Source organism: Myodes glareolus, chromosome X (assembly GCF_982192425.1).
Source record: "Myodes glareolus chromosome X, mMyoGla1.1, whole genome shotgun sequence".
Taxonomy (NCBI): domain Eukaryota; kingdom Metazoa; phylum Chordata; class Mammalia; order Rodentia; family Cricetidae; genus Myodes; species Myodes glareolus.
This window is the reverse complement of record NC_142053.1, coordinates 24,629,967-24,648,817: the sequence shown is the minus strand read 5'-3', so window position 1 is coordinate 24,648,817 and position 18,851 is coordinate 24,629,967. Positions and strand designations below refer to the sequence as shown.

Below are 18,851 nucleotides of genomic sequence, written 5' to 3'. Positions count from 1 at the left end.
GGAACTTGCATTTTATTGGTTGATGGAGGTGCAGAAAATTCAGGTTTCAGTCATAATTTGTTGTTACCACTTTGCACCATTCATGGTTAACATTTATTCCACTGAATTTATGTGGCTTTTGGTGAAGCACTTAAGGCTTCATAGTTAAAAGCTATCTGTCCATTATCATCATCTCCTCTTCTTTTCCTTTTGGTTCTGGTGGGTTTGAACTGAGGATTTTTGTACATGCAAGACTAGTGTTTTAACACAGAGCTATATCCACAGCCTTCTTTTCTTACTTTTTGTTTTGAGTCAGGAACTCATTAAACTGCCCAGGCTGGCTTTGAACTTGCTTTGTAGCCTAGGAAAGACCTTGAACTCATGACCATCCCACTCAACTTCCTGCTTCACCAGGCATGGCTCCTTTCTGTCATCCTGATGTAAGGGCCATTCATTCTCCTTTGGGATCCCACAGTGTATGGCAAAATGTGTGGTACATGTAAATGTTTGAAATATGTTCAAGCAAGTGAATTTCCTTGTTATGGTCAGGTGACATGACATGGTCTGCCCTATAATTTGAAGTAAGAACATAAAATTAAAAAAATATATAGGGGAAGGTATGAAATTTGTTAGGATCACAACTGTATTTATTACTCCATTGAGAATTCACTGTGGGCCATGCACTGGCTGGAAAACAGGTAGATGCTAAATCTTTACTATTATCCAGTGACTTATGTGCTAATTCTTATTATTTTGTCTGTAGAAAGATGAAGCACAGCCCAGGTAGTTGGTAGTACACACTTTTAATCCCAGCATGTGGGAGGCAGAAGTAGGAAGATCTTTGTGTGTTCGAGGCCAACCTGGTACAAAGTGAGTTTCAAGATAGCCAGAGTTTAGGCTGGATCCATCTAGTAGAAAAAAAAGATGGCCAGTTGTTACACAGAAAAACCCTGTCTCAAAAAAACAGAGAGGGAAGGAACAAAAGAGGGAGGGAGGGAAGGAGAGAGAGAGAGAGAGAGAGAGAGAGAGAGAGAGAGAGAGAGATGAAGCTCCCATTGTGTTCACATTTTTCCTAAAGAAATGTGGGCAGTCACCTTAATACACAAACCACACAAAGACTCAACAAAAAAGAGAATTATAGACCAATTTCCCTCATAAGCATAGATAAAAAATACTCAATAAAATACTTGCAAACTGAATCCAAGATCCCAACAAAAAGATCATCTACCATGATCAAGTGGGCTTCATCCCAGAGATGCAGGGATGGTTTAACATACAGAAATCTGTCAATGTAATATAGTATATAAACAGACTGAAAGAAAAAGAAAACATGATCATCTCATTACATGCTGAAAAAGCCTTTGACAAAATCCAGTACCCCTTCATGATAAAAGAAAGTCTTGGAGATATCAGGGATACAAGGAATATACCTAAATACAATGAAGACAATATAGTGCAAGCCAATAGCCAACATCAAATTAAACAGAGAGACACTCAAAGGGATTCCATAAAATCAGGAACAAGATGAGGCTGTTCACTCTTTCCATATCTATTCAATATAGCAGTGGAAGTTCTAGCTAGAGCAATAAGACAACTAAATGAGATCAATGGGATACAAATTGGACACAACGAAGTCAAAGTATCATTATTTGCAGATAATATGATAGTATAGATAAGCAAACTCAAAAATTCTACCAGGGAACTCCTACATCTGATAAAAACCTTCAGTAAATTGGCTGGATATAAGATTAACTCAAAAAATCAGTAGCACTCCTATATATAAATATAAAACAGACTGTGAAAGAAATCAAGGAAAGAATATACTTCACAATAGCCAAACATAATACAAAATATCTTGGTGTAACTCTATTCAAGCAATTGAGAGACCTGTATGCCAAGAACTTCAAATCTTTGAAGAAAGAAACTGGAGAAGATATCAGAAGATAGAAAGACTTTCCACGCTCATGGATCGGTAGAATTAATATAGTAAAAATGGCCATCTTTCCAAAAGCAATCTATAGATTCAATGAAATTCCCATCAAAATTCCAACACAATTCTTTATATTGAAAGAACAATATTCAACTTCACATGGAAGAAGAAAAAACCCAATATAGCCAAAACAGTCCTGTACAGTAAAAGAACTTCTGGAGGTATCACCACCACTAATCTCAAGCTGTACTACAGAGCTATAGTAATAAAAACCACATGGTACTGGCATAAAAACAGACATACTGATCAATGGAATTGAACTGAAGTCCCAAACATAAATCCACACTCCTATGGATATCTGATTTTCAATAAAGAAGCCAGAAAAATACGATGAAAAAAAAAAAAAAGAAAATATCTTCAACAAATGGTGCTGTTCTAACCAGATATTGGCCTGTAGAAGAATGCAAACTGATCCATATCTGTCACCCTGCACAAAACTCAAGTTCAAGAGGATCAAACACCTCAACATAAATCCAGTTACACTGAAGCTGAGAGAAGCCAAACAGGGAAATAGCCTTGAACACATTGGAACAGGAGACGACTTCCTGAACATAACACCAATAGCACCGACACTAAAACTGACAAAAAACCACAAGTGACAGCTCACGCTGGAGAGCATGTGGAGTAAGAGGAACACTTCTCCATTGCTGGTGGAGTAAAAACTTGTATAGTCACCGTGGAAATCGGCAGTTTCTCAGAAAACAGGGAATCAATTCACCACAAGACCCAGCTATACCAATCTTGGGCATATACCCAAAAAATGCTCCATCCATGTTCATAGCAGTTTTACTCATAATACCCAGAACCTGGAAACAACCTAGATGTCCCTCAACTGAAGAATGGGTAAAGAAAATGTGGTACCTTACACAATGGAGTATTACTCAGCTGTTAAAAACAATGGTATCATCAAATTCGAAGGCAAATGGATGGAATTAGAAAAAAATCATCCTGAATGAGGTAACCCAGACACAGAAAGACAAACATGGCATGTACTCACTCATAAGTGGTTATTAGCTCTGAAATAAAGGATAACGATGCTATAATCCACAGACCGAGAGACTAGGTAACAAGGAGGGTTCAAGGGGGATGCCTGGATTTCCTTGGGAAGGGGAAATGGAAGAGATCTAATGAGGAGACTGCAGGTATGTGGGGACAGGAACATATGTGATCAGGTTGGGAGGAGATGGAGGGGGAGAGCACTGAAAAGGGGAGTCTTTGGGGGTCAGGTAAAAACCTGGCTCAATGGGAATCTCCCAGGAATCTACCTGGATGACCTTAACTAAGACTCCTAGCAGTGAGAGATATGTAGACTGAACTGGTCATCATTTCCTGTGGTCAGGCAATACTTCCAGTGAAGGGATTGAGACACCAACCCAGCTGCATAAACTTTGACCTACAGACTACCCTGCCCATGGGATATGCTGTGGTAAGGGTGGCCTAGAGATTGAGATAGTGGCCAACCAATGACCAGTTTAGTTTAAAACTCATGCCAGAAAAGTTAAGCCCACTCCTAACACTACCTGGAGCACCAGGACCCAGAGGCTGGATGGCCCAGAGACGAGACTCCTAGAGGGGATAAATGTCAATGTAATGATGTCTAGTGACATTCTGCTATACATAGATTGGTGCCTAACCTGATAGTCATCGGAGAGGTTTCATCCAGCAACTGGTAGAAACAGATGCACAGACTCACAGTCAAACAATAGGCTGAACTCAGGGAATGTTTTAGAAGAGAGGGAGGAAGGATTGTAGGAACCAGAGGGTCAAGGACATCAGCCTTAATACAAGGGGAGGTGCTTAGTCTTACTATAATTGATATGCCGTGTCTTGTTAATATCAATGGGAAGCCTGCCATTTTCTGAATAGGAAAAGAGGAGGTGGGGATGGGAGAGGTAGAAGGGAGGTGGAGGGAGGGGAGGAGTGAGTGGAAACTGTGGTCAGTAAGCAAAATAAATAAGTAAATAACAATAGTAAAAAAGAGATGTGGGCAGGAGGTGGTTTTGTGCAACACAAGTACATAATAGAGGGTCAGCTACAATCTCTTCAAATAATGCAGTTCACTGTGAACTACATCCAAATCGTACATTTGGGGGCCAAGAATTCTTCAAACTCTATATAACTTGTACACAGATGTATCTATTTTTTATGCACAATAACAATAATGTTTTCCATTTGTATCGACACAAAAGATTTGGTAATATTAAAAAATTTGAACTAGAGATGTCACAGGACAAGGGAGGGAGATGTCCATTTGTAAATCTAAAAGAAATCTCATGTTCATTATTATTCAAAAATACTGTTTCTCATAAAAGAGTAAGACAACAATATTCCAAAATATTTGAGGAACAACACAACCATAAACAGTACTGAGACATTTAAAAGAAAATAGCTTCATTAATAAATTTCTATGATTAATAGAAAGGATTGTAGTGGTGGTGTGTGCTGCAATTTGATTGTGAAAGTGTACTTTATTCTCTAGTTTCTCGATTAAAGACCGAGTCTCATGTAGCACAGGGTGGCCTTAAACTTGGCATACAGCTGAAGAATATAAGGCATACAGCCTTGAATTCAGGATCCTCTTGTGTTGGGACCAATTTGTTGGAGGAGAGGGCTCTTCGTTGGTTCCCGACTGCATGGCTAGCTTAGACCCGAAATAATCACATAGAAACTGTATTAATTAAATCACTCTTGCATCCTCCCAAGTGCTGGGATTACAGCTTGCACCACCACGCTCAATTGTACTCTACATTATAGCAGCTCTATAGTACTATAGCTGTCAGAACTTTCCAGAAAAGACATCCCATGGGACAGAGTAAAATAAAGACAGACAGACAGACAGACATACACACACGCACGCACACACGCAAACACACACACACACACACACACACACACACACACACACACACACACACACGAGATTTCCAGGAACTGGCTTAAGTAAATGTGAGGGCTGAGATTTGTAAAGCTATCCACAGGGAAGAAATTCTGACAAGAGCTGATGTTGCAGTTTTAACTCCAAGGGAGGGTGGCCTGGAAGCAGATGGCCTTCCTTGGGTACCTCTTAGCCAACACTTGAGGTTGTGAATGAATTAAGTGAGGAGATTTTGGTGAGAACGCCCCACTACTTAAAGGCTATTGGTTTATATTTTAATGACATCTAAAGAAATGCCCTCATACTAACACGGTGCCTGTCATGGGACCAAACACATGGCCAGTTGGAGACAAAGATTACCATCGCAACAAGTATGTGGAAGCATGCTAGGAGAATTATACCTGGACCACGCTGGAATGCGTAACTGAAACAGTTTGGGTGGGCATAATAGTGCATGCCTGGAATTCCGGGTCTCGGAAGGCTGAAGTGGGAGGACTGCAAATTCTAGGCCAGACTGAGTTACATAGTGAGACCCCTGACTCAAGAAAAAAGAAGAGAAACAAGAGAAACAAGGAGATTAAATGAAGATAAGCGAGGTGTTTAGGTATGGCAGCTGTTGCCTTGAAATTTAATTTTATTTAACTTATTTAAGAAACAAGTGGCGAGTGGAAAATTTCTCTTGATTTTACAGACATGGTCAAAAAGAAAGTACTTCAGGAACCCCTTAGGCGGACAAATCAAAGCTTTCTTGAGCAGCAGCCCGGATGACAGAGATGCTCCAGTGAGGAAGCTAATATAAAAGTAACTCCAGCTTCCTGCTGGGGCCACAGTGGGGTGCTTGTGGGGCAAGCCAACTTTCAGGATGAATGGGCTGCTGTGGAAGGCTATTTCTAGTCCTCAAGCAAGTTTGGCATCTTCTTCCAACATCCTGGTAACTCAAAGGGAACCTGAGATGATCTAAAGAATCCCATAGGAAGCAAATCACTCAAAACATAACACAAAACTGAGGTATAAAAAGGAATATTTGTATTTTAAAAATACATCTTTGAACACCACCCACATCTCATTTGCAAGGTATTTTCAGGAAATACTCCCATTGCCTGTGCTCACTCTTGCATTTTTTTCCTTCAACTGAACTTCAGGGAGGATGCTGTGGAATTAGAAGTACCAACATTACCACCACAAAAAGAAGAAAGGCCATCTCTACCTTAGAATAACAGCCTCAAATTATGCTCTTTTATTTTTCCATCAAGCAGGACTTCCTGAATGGTCCACTTAAACTTGGTGAGGCCATTGCAAAGGAGAGAGGGTCACAGCTGAGCCAGAGGTATTCCTGTCAGTCAGCATTCGGAGTGGAGCTGACGTACATGCAGGAAGCCTCACATACCCCGTCTGGTATTTATTCACTAGTTCATTATGTTCAATATTCACGTCAGATTTTACAAACAGTTAGCATGAAGTCAACAGCACTTACAGCAGCACACAGTTTGCAAGTCAACACACTAACAGCTGGAAGAAAGGGACAACCGACTGTAAGAAGGCCAGAGGGGAAGGACTAGTAAAATAAATCCCTCCTGCCGATATGTGCACGTGTGCCCACGCCCGACTGCACTTTAATTCATAGAAAACTAAACATGCCCTCTTTTAAAAGCAGGTTATTTACAAGTAGCTGCAAAACGCAAAAACACAATAGCAGTCACACTGGAGACTTTCCGCAAATCCACCTTGAGTTCTTGTTTGAAAATTCTGAAATAGACCTTTTATCTATCAGAGAAAATAACTTTGGAACGTTTGTCAACTTTTGGTTCATAGTATTTTTACAAAAAGCCACAGTTCATGCTTTTTTTGTTTTAAAGGTGAACTGGTGAAGCACCCTGTAGAAGACACGGATGGATTCTTCATTCACTGTTTACTGTGGACTAGAAAGACAATGGCAGTTACAGAGAGCTCTAACACTCCTCTTATTCCTTTTTACAAGTAGTAACACGTGAAGAGAAGTCTGGAAACACAAACCACACACAAGTCACCAGCTAACAGTGTTGAACAGTACAAGGTCTACAACAGTAGTAACGGACACTGAAAACATTCCAAATACTCTTTAGCCTCAGGAATTTTTCAATACTACTTATAAGAAAAGACAACCAATTGCCAGAAATAGGAAGTTACAGCACTTGAGGTTTGAGGCAATTTCTTTTTCGGACCTGTAGCTTGAGGTGCTGTTCTAGGATCCTTATTTTAACTTGATAGATACTCAGGAATTAACTGACAAATTAAAAGCAATGTCCACGTGACAACCACTGAGAATACAAAATCACATCTTAAACTTGTCCAGCACAAATTTATTGTCAGGATCCCAAATTGCTAGGCAAAGAGATTCAGGTCAGCTTCAGGCCCTCAAAACCACAGAATTTCCACCTCTTCTCTAGGCTGGCTCCAACTCCGGTCATTTCCTGTCTGAAGGTATGCTGGAGTCTACTCATGAGACATTCCACGTCACTGGTGCAGATCTGTAGGACAGAGAGGACACCCTCAAATAAGAACCAGCTGTTGTCATCTGCTGATGTGTATGTGCTGAGGACGGTGGCAGAGGAATCTACCTGACCTTGTGCATTTGTGTGTTATTAGAGTGGTTTTGGACACCAGTGTTCACCTGCCGGGACCACTACATATGGTCCACGGAACTGCTTTTGACAAGAGCTGGTGGCAGTTGTATGGAGAAGTTTGGGCATGTAGTCAACTGAATGAGGGCAGCTCAGTGCTGTAGATGCATGTCTAGGTCCACTGAAGTTACAAAGTCGTTTTGGAGGAGACAGAGGCGGAAATGCCTGTCAGTGGAGTAGAATGCTCTCTCTTCCTACTCTGACACAGCTCTCTCTCTCTCTCTCTCTCTCTCTCTCTCTCTTTCTCTCTCTCTCTCTCTCTCTCTCTCTCTCTCTCTCTCTCTCTCTCTCTCTCTCACACACACACACACACACACACACGTACACACCCTCCATACAAAAGCAAGTCTGTGGACTCTTTAAGGGCTTCTCTTCTGGTAGTAATATTTTTTTTTAATCATAACAACCTTCCTAATTGTGAGCTTGGCACAGGGCTTGGCTGATGACCATCTGGAGTTACTGCCAGACAGAACTTTAAAGCCCTGGCTGGGAGGTCTTGACATTATTCTGGCAGAAAGCTGCTAGGGCATAGTTGGGCCCAGGCTAGGCAGGAGTGAAGCTGTGGCCTTCTCCCAACAATGCTTCTGCTTAACTAGATCCACTTAAGTGAAAGAAGTACATTGAAGGGCACCGCAGAGTAGAACTCCCGTTTCAAAACATGTGACTAGATTACGGATCTAGCTATATACATATAGATCCAGTGTAGCTATGGAAAAGGGTCTGTGTTTTTATATTGCTTGCATTCAAAAACAAAGTACATTATTTTTAAACATTAAAAAACTGAGATATATGAGATTGACATATAGTTCAATGTCCTGCTGCTGTAACTGACCACACATTCCCGATACTGCTGTTCCAGCATCCTTTTAACTGCCAATTGGGTATATGGCTACCGACTAGAATTACTTCCTAGAGGGACATAAGAAGATAATGCAGTCTAGAACTAACACAAAGGTCATAGAGGAAAGAGTATCACTGAAGTTAGAATATGCTTAGAGCAATAAGGTTCCCAAATGGTCAGTGCCTTTGCTAAGAGGACAAAGGTTTCTCTGATTTAACATTTTGGACAACATAATGTTAGGAACCCACACTGAATGGCACTTCCCAGGAGGCCCAGTTTGGTGAAATAGTGACAGTCTACAGGGAAGCTTAACTAAATGCTACTTTTGAAAAAACTGTATCGTGAGCTTATCTGTTCTAAGGAAGAGTTGAGAGTCTACCCCTGCTGCTATGAAGTCCCCTTGACTTTCTAGGGAATTAACACTTGCCCTCACTTCACGTGATCCGTGAAATCCTCCCTTGCAGATAAATGAATGGCCCACAGATGAGCTATGCGCAATTATCCAATAGGCATTCCAGAAGCCCTCAGCATATTGTTCCATCAGCTTTGAACCTTTCTCAACTGTTTCAGAGCAGATAATGGCAATAGTGATGGTGGGAGGGGTAGCTGGAGTAAGATATCCAATTTTACAAATCAAAATTTGCTGATGGCTAGAGGTCCGGGCAATTGTCCAATGGCTAAAAGGGAAAGTAGTGGTTAATTTGCTGGCTATTTGGTAGCTTGCATGGAAATAAAAGAAGAGCCAGAATCTTCTAAGTCTCAGGAAATGTCTTAATTTTAGCAAAGTAGAACAGAAAGCCACTTTTTTCTAATAGGGACGTCAGACAATGAATCACAATGAGACAAAGAAAGGGGAACTTGCTTAGAGTGTAAGTAATATGGTCCACTAATGCTTGAACAGAGTTAAGGTCACCTACACAGAAAGAACCCTTCATCCTTCTGTCTCCATTTGAGTTCCCCACATACCTTACTATCAAGACGGTGCAAGTAGGAACAGATGTATTCAATGCTTGCTCCAAATGGGTGAACATGAAGGAATGTGGAGATGATCCCTGTAGAGACAAAGCCCCAGAGGTTACATTACAGCACGAAATTCCTTGAGACTCCACAGTGAATGAACGCATACAGACTTATGCACGCTATCCATACACTGGGCAGTATCTTAAGTTTGCATATATTTTATTCATTTAATCTTTATAACAACCCCATGGCATAGGTACTGCCAACTCCCACTTCACAGATGTCAGCACCAAGACCAAGTTTCAGCGTACAGCTGACAAGCAGTAGAGCAGGCATGTGAACTCTGTGGTTCTTACCACTCATTGCCGTTCACTGTGCTGTGTCACACAGCGAAGCTGGCATGTGAGGTCACTCCCGGCACTTGTCATCACTGAGAACAATTTGAATTCTAGAATTTAGATGACTTTAGATGATGATGGGAGTTTTAGCAGTCATTAAATACGACTTCATGCTCTTAGGAATTAAGACTGTCTCGTGGGAAACACACATCACGTACTTTGCTCGATTAATCCAGCTCCTCTCACAGAAGAATCTGCTGATTGCATGGGGCTTTATTTTCTGAGTTGCTCTATCAAAAAAGGCACCCATTTTCTTCCCGCTGACATGAGCGGTCACTGCCATTGTGTGCTGAGGGTCCCAGATGTGTTCCTTTAACAGAGTTTTCCCAGCAGCCTCCCGCTCTCAGGGACGCCTGGGAGATTTCAATTCAGCCTGATTCTGGGGTGAGAGGCAGCTGCAACCAGTGTCTTCATTCTCATGGATGTCACGTTAATTGTTCTAACACTTAACTGGCAACAACTGGAAAAATTGTTCAAAAATTGTATAGCTGCATCTTTAAATGCTTGTGAATTCACTTCCTTTTATCAGATCTTCTAGAATTGAGCATCCTGAAAACTGCCAGGAAATAGGAGCCGGCATTGACTTGGTTTAGAGAGTGCAACTTTTCTGTCCTTTCAGAGGCTGACAAAGAATAGCACAAGTTTAAATTATAGCCTGAAATTCAATTATTTTTCATGAAAACCTTTCAAATATTAGATGGCGAAGGGTGGGCTGGGAAAATCTGGGAGGAATCGGGGTGAGACACAAAATCTGTTCAAAAGGGATATTATTACTTTTATCATTACTTTATTCTTAGATGACCAGGTAAATTGAATTTCTAAGCTCCGATTTAAGTCAAAAACTTCAGTTTTGAAGAAAAAAAGTCCATATTCAAAGAAAGCCTAAATGTCATAGCTAAGGAAAAGTATTAAATGCTAAGAAATAAGTTCAGAGGTTTAAAAACACTAATAAGTTTTTGTGAGCTCACACTCAAAGAACTTATTTTAAAAAGCAGATTTCTCCATCAGCTGGGCTACATTCTTTAAAAAGTCAAGCAAGAGGTAGTACCTTGAAGGAATCTTTTTTCTTCTCTTTTTGGCTATCCATTTACAGAGAAGACCCTCTCTCCCCTCTGTTACCATGACAATTAGTTAAAAACTTTCGAGCTGGAAAATGTTAAAAAGTTGTCATTTTTTTTAAAGTCTCAATGGCAGATCCCCCGTGTGCATCTTTATTAACATAACTAGCCTTCTATCAGAGTATAACACCCATTACCAAAGACGGCAGGTATCCCTTCAAAATACCCAGAAGCCAGTCAGCACGGAGGGCTTTGGAGGTGGCTCACTTCCTAAAAAGCAGCTTGGATTAACCAACCCTTGCTAAAGGATCAAATAATTTGAACCCCAATTTTCCATTAGCTCCCAAATGGATCATGAAGTCAACAGGCATTTGTGACTAGGACTGGAAGTGCTAGCTGCTTTCCTTGTACTGAGAGCTTACTACTGTCCTGTGGGAAGTGATCTAGGCTAGGTATCATGAAGCGATCTGGGCTAGGTATCTTGTTAGTACTCGGAACTGACCTTCGAGGAAAGCAATAGCTTGTTCAATTTGTAGATGGAGGAGCTGAATCTCGGCAAACAGATATAGGTATCAAGATGGGCAACTATCGCTGCCCAGTTCTTTACCTGTACAATTTGGAATTTTTTTTTATAGTAAGAGCAATTATAGCATACCAGAGTCTAACACATTATTGACAGTTTCCTGACTCATTTGTCAATATGATATAATGACAAAATTAATAATTTCTCCCCAGTTTTTTGTACACAGATGCTTTAAAAAACCCACTTAATTGTTTATTTATAATTTATTTGCTTATTTTGCATATTTATTTATTACTTTACTTATCGTGTGTGTGCATGCACACACACACAAGTGGGCTAAGTCACAGTATGTAAGTAGAGGCTACAAACAACTTGCAAGAGTCACTTCTCTCTATCCTGTAAATCCCTGGGATTAAGTTCAGGTGGTAAAGCTTGGCAGACGGTTTCTTTACCTACCGAGTCATCTTGTTGACCTCAGTGTAATTTGTTTTCTGAGATTGGCCTTGAATTTGCAATCTCCCTGACTCTGCCTTCTGAGTGCTGAGATTACAGCATATGCCGCTAGCCTGGTTACTTGGGATAGTAGTGGTGGCTGGAAGCCCTGTACCAGTGCCATGGTGGGGACTGGCCAATGCAACAGTTAGGCTAAGACATAACAAAAGTATGGAGTTTTTAGGTTCCCCACTCCCAAGTCACACATACATAATGAAACCTCCATAAAGACATGCCAGAGATCAGAGAGCCTTCCAAATGGGGAACACGTAAAAGTGCTGAGAGGTAGCATAGCAAGCCCAGAAAGGGTTTAGAAGCTTGGCCCCTTTCCTCTTAGTTTCTTGTCCAATGTATCTCTTCCAACTCTCCATTCCTGGGTTTTACTCTCTTCACCAGTGATTCTCAATATTCCTAGTGCTGCCACCCTTTAATACAGATCCTCATGTTGTGGCCACCCCCAATCACAAAATTATTTTTGCTGTTATTTCTTTTCCTTTTTTTGAGGCAGGGTTTCTCTATGTAACTCTCGCTGTCCTGGAACTCACTCTGTAGACCAGGCTGACCTCCAACTCACAAAGATCTGCCTGCTTCTGCCTCCTGAGTGCTGGGATTAAAGGTGTGTGCCGCTACCACCCGGTTGATTGCTATTTCATAGCTGTAATTTTGCTACTGTTATGAATCATAATATAAATATCTGTGTTTTCCAATTCAACCCCCAAAGGATTGAGGCTCACAGGGTGCAAACTATGCTCTCCTACGTGCTGGCAATAGTTAAGCCAAATACTTCCCGGGAGTTCTAGCGGTTCTAACAAGTTACAGAACTTGGCTGGTGGGGTGTTGGGAAGTTCCTGACTTTGTAACCAGACAGGACTGAGTGTATAACTTGTGGTCTGGATCTAGAGTGATGCTTAAAAGCTCATGTGATAAAGGGTATGTCTCCATCCTGTGGCACTACAGGGAGGTGGTGCCTAGTGGGACACTCTTGAAATCATGCTTTTTGAAAGGGCCGTGAGTTCTTAGTGCTTCCCCCTCTCTTGTCTGTCATATGTCTTGGTCATGAGATAAATAATTTTGCTACATGTTTTGATTATGATGTGCTGCCTAATTACAGGCCCCAAAGCACCAACAGTGCCAACCAATAATGCAGTGAAACTCTAAAACTGTCTACCCAAATAAGCCTTCTCTTTTATAAATGAAAGTTGACCAATACATTTGGGATCTGATGTTTGAGCCTGGTATCTAAAGGGAAGGCTGATCTGGGAGACTGGGTCTTTAAACCTGTGAAATAGAAGTTCAGCAAGTTGGTATTACATTTGAATTGAATAAAGTGGTCAGATACATACTTGGTGTTGGAGAGCTGGAAAAGCAGTCTTGGAAAGAGTATAGGTTATGTCAAGAAGTAAAAAAATATCCTTCTTAAATAAAAATGGCTCAGTCAATAGCACAAAACTTGAAGTCAGACACTTGCTACAGAGGCTCATCTAGAAAAGCTTTCAGCAGTATCTATCCTAGCCTGCTGAACAAAGGGCAAAGGGCCCTCTCTCCTTGTAGAGATTAAAAACTGCAATGCGCTTCTCCAGTTGACCCACTCTTAGTATAATACTGCCATCAACACGCTTGACATGACAGTGGCAACAAGGAGCCAGAAGTGCCTTGGAGCTAGCTGTTCTTAGAATTTTTATGGAAATTTTTCTTGATCTTTCCTTAACACCTTTAGAACTCTGTGTTCTTGCACCATCATACTTCATTCTACTTGGCAGACACATTAATCTTAAATAATCCCCTTCTGTCTTTCTCTGTGTCTTATGTTTTTTTTTTTGGTGTGTGTGTGTGTGTGTGTGTGTGTGTGTGTTGGTATCCTTACCCACTAGCAGTGCTTCACGTTCAGATTTAATAGGAGCGCTGGCCAAAGTCTTCTCAAGAGGGAAGTCACTCTCCTGGCTTGATGCACACAATTTAGAACCACAGCTTTCCTGCAGAAACAACATGCTTTCTGGGTTAGTTCACCTTATTTGGCCAAAGAGTTGGTTTCAATTAATTGCACAACAGAAAACTTTTATTGAAAGATGAGATACATTCACACTATGTTGTCCAGTCTGCTCTGAAACTCTCAGACATAAGTGATCCTTCCACCTCAGCTCTCTGAGTAGCTAGAACGACAGGTATATTCCACTGTACCCAGTAATGGGCCCACAAAACAACACAGTATCATCAAAACAACATAGTCTAATTTGGATTACTGAAAACTCAAATTATAAAAACACCAGATAACCCAAATTGCCCTTTCAAAACATTTATTTGGTGTGTGTGTGTGTGTGTGTGTGTGTGTGTGTGTGTGTGTGTATGCCATGGTACACCTGTGGAGGTCAAAAGAAATCTTGTTGTTGGTTCTCTCCTTTTACCATGTAGGTCCTGGAAATTGAACTTAGTTCTTCAGACTTGGCAGCAAGTACCATTACCAGCTGAGCTATCTCACTGGTTTCAAAGCATCTTTATATGACTTCAAAATGCAGAAAGATGTAAACATTTATTTTTGACCAGTGTGTTCTCCTGGCTTCATCATTCTTAGCTCTATACAAGTAACCTTGGGAAGGAGACTCAACAACTTTGTGTATTACATACTAGATATTGTTAAACATGTATCACATCCATCATACAGGAAAGGATAAATGGATAAGTTTGCTCTGATTGTATAGTTAGGAAATGGAAATGGGAGAGTTAGCATTTCATATCAGGTTATATTCTTTCATAGTCTCCTTTCTCTTCATGTTCGATCCATACTCTGTAAGGCCCACATCTGCTTAGAAAATCTGTGAAGTGTCCAATCTACTCTGGTATCTGTGGGCTTTGGACTAGAAATTAGAACCTTTATTTATAGACTAGAGACTGTTTCTCTTCTCTGTTATCACTTAAAATATTTCTGCCTTTATAGTCAGAGATGACCATGAATAAAAATATCAATTGTCAGTTGCCTTTTTTGTTGTGGAAACTTTCTTTGAGGGTAGCAGTTTGGTTTTATGAAACACTCAGGTAAAACCTATGCCCAGCAGGCAGTGAATCTGAAAGTGTCCCTAAACTGCTTGTGGATCTTTCTATCTTTGGGTGTAGAAAAAATACCTTTCTATACTGCACAGATGAAGTAAGGGCTTTCAGAGGAAGGAGAAAAAGAAATTCCTGCATCAACCTCACTGTTTTGGTCTTTTACTACTGTAAAAGAAAGCGCTGGGGGAACGCTGGGCAGGGGTTGGGGGCATCATGTTGATTCGGACACTCCGGCCCTCCTTCCCTTTCATAAGCTCTCAGCACGGGCTGCACTACTGTGTTCTCTAAAGGTGTCTTTAAAGCTTGCTATATACCGCCTCAAAATGAAGTGAATGGTCTATGAATGCTGCGAGACATCTGTTTTATGCCACATCTGGTTGGAAGCATTGGCTTATTCCGAAGGCAAGGGATATTCCAAAGGCATCTGCTTTTAAGACCCTGGCAACCTTAAGGGAGCCAGGAAGCCATTTCTTAAGTGTGGACACTTAACAGATTGAGTTTGATTTAAAATATTCAGATTTTTCTGAGAAGTCTTAGCCATCTTGAATGGCTAAGTTCAGGTCCTCAACTGAACCTGATTTTAAATTTATCATGCTGGCATTTAACAAATTAGAAGGGATATCAGAAGATGCTGATTTCTTTGAAATTCACTAACAGATTCGAGGAGGTCATTCTTTCCACCAGTATAAGAAACATAAGTCACACTGTTACATTGCAAAAGCAAATAGCTCATAACTGTGGCTTACTGTCAAGAAACCCAAAGAAAAGCAGCAAACAGAGCCCTCATCACCAAAACTTACTGCTTGTCTTTCAACCTGAAATTATTTTTGTAGTCTAATGTGATGGTCTTTTGCTTCCTAACCTAATTGTTTCAGGTTGAAATATTTGGCCACAAAGCAGCTTCACAGGGAACATCAGTTTGTAATGATCTGTCACGAATTCTTCTAACAGAAGCTTGCATGAAATCACAGAAGAAAATCTGACCCATTGTTTTCTGATTATCAGCTGGCTCTCTCTCGTCTTTTTAACTGTTATTTTGTGGTGTATATTCTAGTCAAGATGAGACACACTTGTCATTAAGCACAATATGACAAGTTTCTTCTGTGCCAACTGACCTCCTGTTTCTTTAGACAAAATTCTCCACAAAGCGGAAAGCAGCCTATAAAAATGTGCTTAAGTCAATTTGAAATGGCAATCTAAAGAGCAATGGGAAACATGATAGTAGCGGTGTAGCCCCTCGTCTATCAAGGGTCTTCTGACTGCACAGTGCATTTTATACAGGAAGAGAAATAGAGCTATGTTGCAGCTCTGGGACAATTTAGAAAGCCTGATAGCATGAGCAAAGTCCTGATAGCGCAGCAGCTTTGGCACTTTTCAATTAAATGCTTGATAAATGAATTTCTCTGGGATTGTGCTCATTTCTTTAATAGCACCCAGAAAAGTAGAAAGTGAGTTGATTTTATGATGTGGAAGGATTAAAAGCATATTGCAAATGGCCTCTGAAAGAAAACATTTTCAATCATTTGTTTCAACTACACCAAGGTTGCCAGTTTCTAATGGCTCTCTGGGGCACATCCTCATGTGGGTAAACACACCCGGGGCCTGTATGTGCTCCATCTTCCTGAGCTGAGCAAGGAAGACCAATAGCAGAGCTCTTGTGGAACTGTACCATTGCTGATGTTGGACTTTTGGTCCAAGCCCTGTTTTCTTTTCCTTCTCAAATATCCACAGCAGGGAGTTCTGGTTAATGAGTCATTTTTTCTAGTGTATAACTTCAGCTGAGCACTGAGGCATATGAGACTGGAGAGGTATGACACACACAGACATCAGGAGACCTTACACATCATAAAAAGATACATCTGACTCTTGGTTGTGATGCACAGAAGTATCCAAATGTTAAAACGACTCTCCTAGGTGTCATACCCATGTTTTTTTATGCAGCAGACTTTCACTTGATTGTTTCACCTTCCTTTCTTTGCTGCTATTACCTGGTTTTAGAAAACTGTGTCTCCTTGTTTCTTTACAGGGCTTCCCCCATTTTGGTATTGGCTATTTTTGTTGTTGTTGTTTTAAACAGGGTCTCATGTACTCCAGGCTGGCCCCTAACTAGCTATGTAGGTGAGGATGACATTGAACTGATTCCCCTGCCTCCATGTCTTACGCTTTGGGATTCAGCTGTGTCCCATCATGCCTGACTTCGTGTTGGCTGTTCCCCTGAACGGTGGCAGCTCATGATCATGTAGAGTGGGTGGAAAGAAGGGTCAATGCTCTAGCTGTGTTTCTGCTTTAATGAAATGTTCAGTTAAAGGTGTGCTCATCTGGGAAGATGGAAATTTAAAGGAGGAATTGCCTCTATCAGACTTCCCTGTAGGAAAAATTGTAGGGCACTTTTTCCTGATTAACGATTGATTGATGGAAGGGGGCCCAGCCCACTGAGGGTGGTGCTACCTTTGGGCAGGTGATCCTAATGTTGCATTAAAGGCAAACTGAGCTAGCCAGGAGGAGCAAGCCAGGAAGCATCATTTCCCCATGGTCTCCTAACTAGAACCCTTTGTAAATGCTTAGTACTTAAAAGCAGAGTCCTTGATAGAAGAATTACTACAGAGAGGGACTTTTAATTCGCAACCAACAGTATTTGCAGAAACTTCTAGGGCATTTTCATTACCACTGAGAGGGGGTCAGGGGAGAGGGAAAGATTGATGTAGGACTCACGTACCTTATCTTGAAGATTTTCCAACATTTTTTCCACCTGGAACTTGTCATCTTTGATTTTGTCAAGTTCAGCTTCTTTCTTTTTGTATTCCTCTTGGACTTTGAGCAGATGCTTCATGAGGGATTACAGGTAATGACGTCACTCACTTAGGCTACACTTCATGCACAATCCCTGGCTGAGGTTAGGTATCAGGTAGACCAGCTCCACTTCCCCCTCTACAAGCAGTACTTTTTCCATGTAGAGAAAAAGAATCTTGGGAAAATCAAGATACTTTTCTCTCTTTAAAAATCTGGTTTTTATATATTTCTTCTGAACTTGTTCATATTTTTAAAGGACCAGAGAAATTAATAAACACAATTGCTTAGCTTCTTCTGTGTCCTGGCCATAGGTAAGCATGGCATGCAGTTAATACTGTACAAACTGCATTTTAATTATTGCAGAGACATGAACTTAATGTTGAAACACATTTTTGTGATGTCATCTGGTATGTCAACTTTGATTTGTGTAGGTAAGACAGTCATGAGTCCAAATTTCACGTCAGTTTCCATACTAGTAGCCAAGGAACTGGATTTATTGTTATCAGTAATGGCAACAAATACTATTTATTGAATTCCCAGTATGAACTAAGTAAGCATTGTGCTGAGGAACTCATGTACATTAATTCATGCGACCTTTCCTAAGGCCATTCAGATAGAAAGTAGCGGAATTAGATTTAAAGCCAGGCCAGGCAATCCTGACACTCCTTTGCTTAGGCAAAATCCATATTTACTATAAATCTTTTGAGATAAAATGGGAAAATGCTGTTCATTGGTTATAGTACTATTTTCCCAATGGAAAAAATCAAAATGAATGAATTTAATTTTTAGGAGGCAGAGACTTCTTGCTGAGATCTTTGCATGTAAGTGACAGAACGGTTCATATTTGTAATGGTTTCAAAAGCAACATAAGAAGAGAGAAACAATGATAAAAATGTTTAAGGTCTTATTTTAGACTTGCAAAAGACCATCAGCTAAAAACCAAGGTACAATGTATGTTGTCAAAGTCTTTTGAAGGGCAGCCACAGGGACACAGTTTTTGGTAGAAAGATCCCTGATATAATTTATGTATCCTAATTAAACTCTGTGGTGACAATAAAAGGAAGGTAAGCATTACTTCACACATTTTGCTAATGGGAAAGGTGAAATATTAATGTGATAATACTTGTCACACAGGAAGACAATGGTGACAGAAGTAATAACACAGGGATGCTACTACCAGAAGAGGCTCCCCATTCGTCATTTATAATTTCCCACCAGCAATTAGTTTGCCCTAGATAACTTC

The 18,851-nt window shown here is 40.6% G+C and overlaps 1 protein-coding gene across 12 annotated transcripts in view; it reads right to left on the bottom strand.

Annotated features, from left to right (window-relative positions):
• Positions 1 to 5,443: 5,443 nt before the first annotated feature.
• The window catches only part of Enox2 (ecto-NOX disulfide-thiol exchanger 2), a 271,673-nt gene continuing 258,265 nt past the window's right edge, over positions 5,444 to 18,851 (bottom strand). For 11 of the 12 annotated variants that reach the window (XM_048450363.3, XM_048450361.3, XM_048450362.3 and 8 more), the window contains 4 exons: positions 17,535 to 17,642; positions 13,641 to 13,749; positions 9,312 to 9,397; positions 5,444 to 7,351 (listed from right to left, as the gene is read on the bottom strand). In XM_048450363.3, the coding sequence (XP_048306320.1) occupies positions 7,220 to 7,351; positions 9,312 to 9,397; positions 13,641 to 13,749; positions 17,535 to 17,642 (435 nt within the window). In that variant the 3' untranslated portion in view covers positions 5,444 to 7,219. The remainder of the gene's footprint in view (positions 7,352 to 9,311; positions 9,398 to 13,640; positions 13,750 to 17,534; positions 17,643 to 18,851) is intronic. The other variant, XM_048450355.3, reaches the window with a different exon arrangement.